The sequence below is a fragment of the Piliocolobus tephrosceles genome, chromosome 16 (assembly GCF_002776525.5).
Source record: "Piliocolobus tephrosceles isolate RC106 chromosome 16, ASM277652v3, whole genome shotgun sequence".
NCBI lineage: Eukaryota > Metazoa > Chordata > Mammalia > Primates > Cercopithecidae > Piliocolobus > Piliocolobus tephrosceles.
Window position 1 is genome coordinate 75,509,732 of NC_045449.1, and position 2,110 is coordinate 75,511,841.

The 2,110-nt window shown below is 60.0% G+C and overlaps 1 protein-coding gene across 2 annotated transcripts in view; it reads left to right on the forward strand.

The window, feature by feature from the left end:
• CCDC137 (coiled-coil domain containing 137) overlaps positions 1-2,110 on the forward strand; it is a 9,072-nt gene extending 6,962 nt beyond the window's left edge. For both annotated transcript variants that reach the window (XM_026455859.2, XM_026455860.2), the window contains exon 6: positions 286-2,110. In XM_026455859.2, coding sequence (XP_026311644.1) covers positions 286-495 — 210 coding nt within the window. In that variant the 3' untranslated portion in view covers positions 496-2,110. The remainder of the gene's footprint in view (positions 1-285) is intronic.

Sequence of the window (2,110 nt, forward strand, 5' to 3'; positions counted from 1 at the left end):
ACTCTGGAGGCTGAGGCAGGAGAATGGCGTAAACCCGGGAGGCGGAGCTTGCAGTGAGCTGAGATCCGGCCACTGCACTCCAGCCTGGGCGACAGAGCAAGACTCCGTCTCAAAAAAAGAAAAAAAAAAAAGAAAAAAAAAATCCTCAGCCAACGTGTGCGCTGTCTAATGTGTGGCCTGAGAGTGCAGCATTCTCGCTGGCGGAAGAGCTGTTGGTGCTGTGAGGCTTTCTGTGGCGTCCCCTCCTTTCCCAGCCTGTGCCGCACCCTCCCCTCTTTCCCACAGCTTGGCAGGAGATCGCAGGCGCTGAGGATGCTTCTGAGCCCCAGCGGTGTGTCCCAGCCTCTGACCGCCTCCTTGGCCCGCCAGCGGATTGTGGGGGAGGAAAGAGAGCGGGCCGTGCAGGCCTACAGGGTGTTGAAGCAGCGGCGGCGGCTGCTGCACGGGGAGCGACCCCACCTCACTTCCCGGAAGAAGCCAGAGCCGCAGCCGTGATGGAGAGACACCCGGGGCCCGGCCATGCTCCTGGGAAACTGGCACCAGGAGCTGCCACACCTGAGTCGGGGAGAGGCAGGCCATGCCAGCAATGTGGGGTGGGGCCTCCAGCTACTTGTTCACACAGTGGGCACTAGCGGGTCCACATCTTGCAAGGGGTAAGTGTCCGACGGACTAGGGCCAAGGCCTGGTTGACAGACGGCCCGCGGGGCCCGGTATCACTCACAGCTCCATGTCTTTGTTTTGAACGTCCATTCTGAGTGTCAGCCCAGGTACACCTTAGGAAGGGCTGGGTCCCTGTCCCCGAACACCAACTAGTGAGACAGCTGATGAGGCTGGCTCGGTGTGTGATGGAGGCCCCGGGAGTCAGCAGAGCCGAGCACACAGTGCACATCAGGCAGAGCAGGCCACGGGCAGGGAAGACGCTTCGGGGCAGGGCCACTGGGCACCTCTGGACCACCTGCGAGGGCTCTGCAGGCGACCATGACTACAGGTCAGTTGCGAGTGGTCCCCACAGAGGCTGCCCACCCAAGGTCTGGTTGGGGTGAAACGTGACGACAACACATACACTAAGGTGGGAACTGGGGGCTGGGCACGGTGGCTCACACCTATAATCCCAGCACTTTGGGCAGCCGAGGCAAGTGGATCACCTGAGGTCAGGAGTTCAAACCAGCCTGGCCAACATGGTAAAACCGCATTTCTACTAAAAATACACGAAAAGAGAAAAAAAAAAAAAAACGGAACAGGGTTGTCACCTACCTCACAGGGCTCTGAGAGAGCCGGGAGGCCCAAAGTGGCTGGAGAAAGTAAAGGAAAAATCCTGGCCTGGGCTCGGGGTCACAGAGTGGGGCCCAGGGGGAGTTCCTGCTGCGGGCAGGGCCGTGCCAGACTTCAGTCTCCATCCAGTGCCAAAGGAGGGAGGCCCAGGCTGTCAGCATTTCCAGATGAGGGCAGAAGGGAGAGGCTTAAACCCAAGTCACACATCCAGCAATGGAGTCCGACTGCCCAGCACCGTCTAGGGAGTGAGGCGTGCCTCTGCCCAGATGCCAACCAACGATCTGGGAAGGGAGGAGCGCCTGGGTCCAGCCACCGCCAACCATCTGGGAAGGGAGGAGCGCCTCTGCCCGACCAACTCTTCTGGGAAGTGAGGAGCGCCTCTGCCCAGCTGCCCAACTGACTGGGAAGTGAGGAGCACCTGTGCCTGGCTGCCAACCATCTGGGAAGAGACGAGCGCCTCTGCCCAGACACCGCCCCGTCTGGGAAGGGAGGAGCACCTGTGCCTGGCCGCCCCACCGTCTGGGAAGCGAGGAGCGCCTCTGCCCGGCCGCCAACCATCTGGGAAGAGAGGAGCGCCTCTGCCCAGACACTGCCCCCTCTGGGAAGTGAGGAGCGCCTCTGCCTGGCTGCTGCCCCACCGTCTGGGAAGGAGTGCCACTGCCCAGCTGCCCATCGTCTGGGAAGTGAGGAGTGCCTCTGCCCAGCCGCTGTGCAACCTTCCAACTGTGAAGTGACAGCCTTGTATGTGATCTTTTCTGTCTTCCCCAAGTTTGCATTTTCGACATTAAAGTTTACCTTTTAGTTAAAAGTTTTAATGTGGAGAATATATATTTAAAGT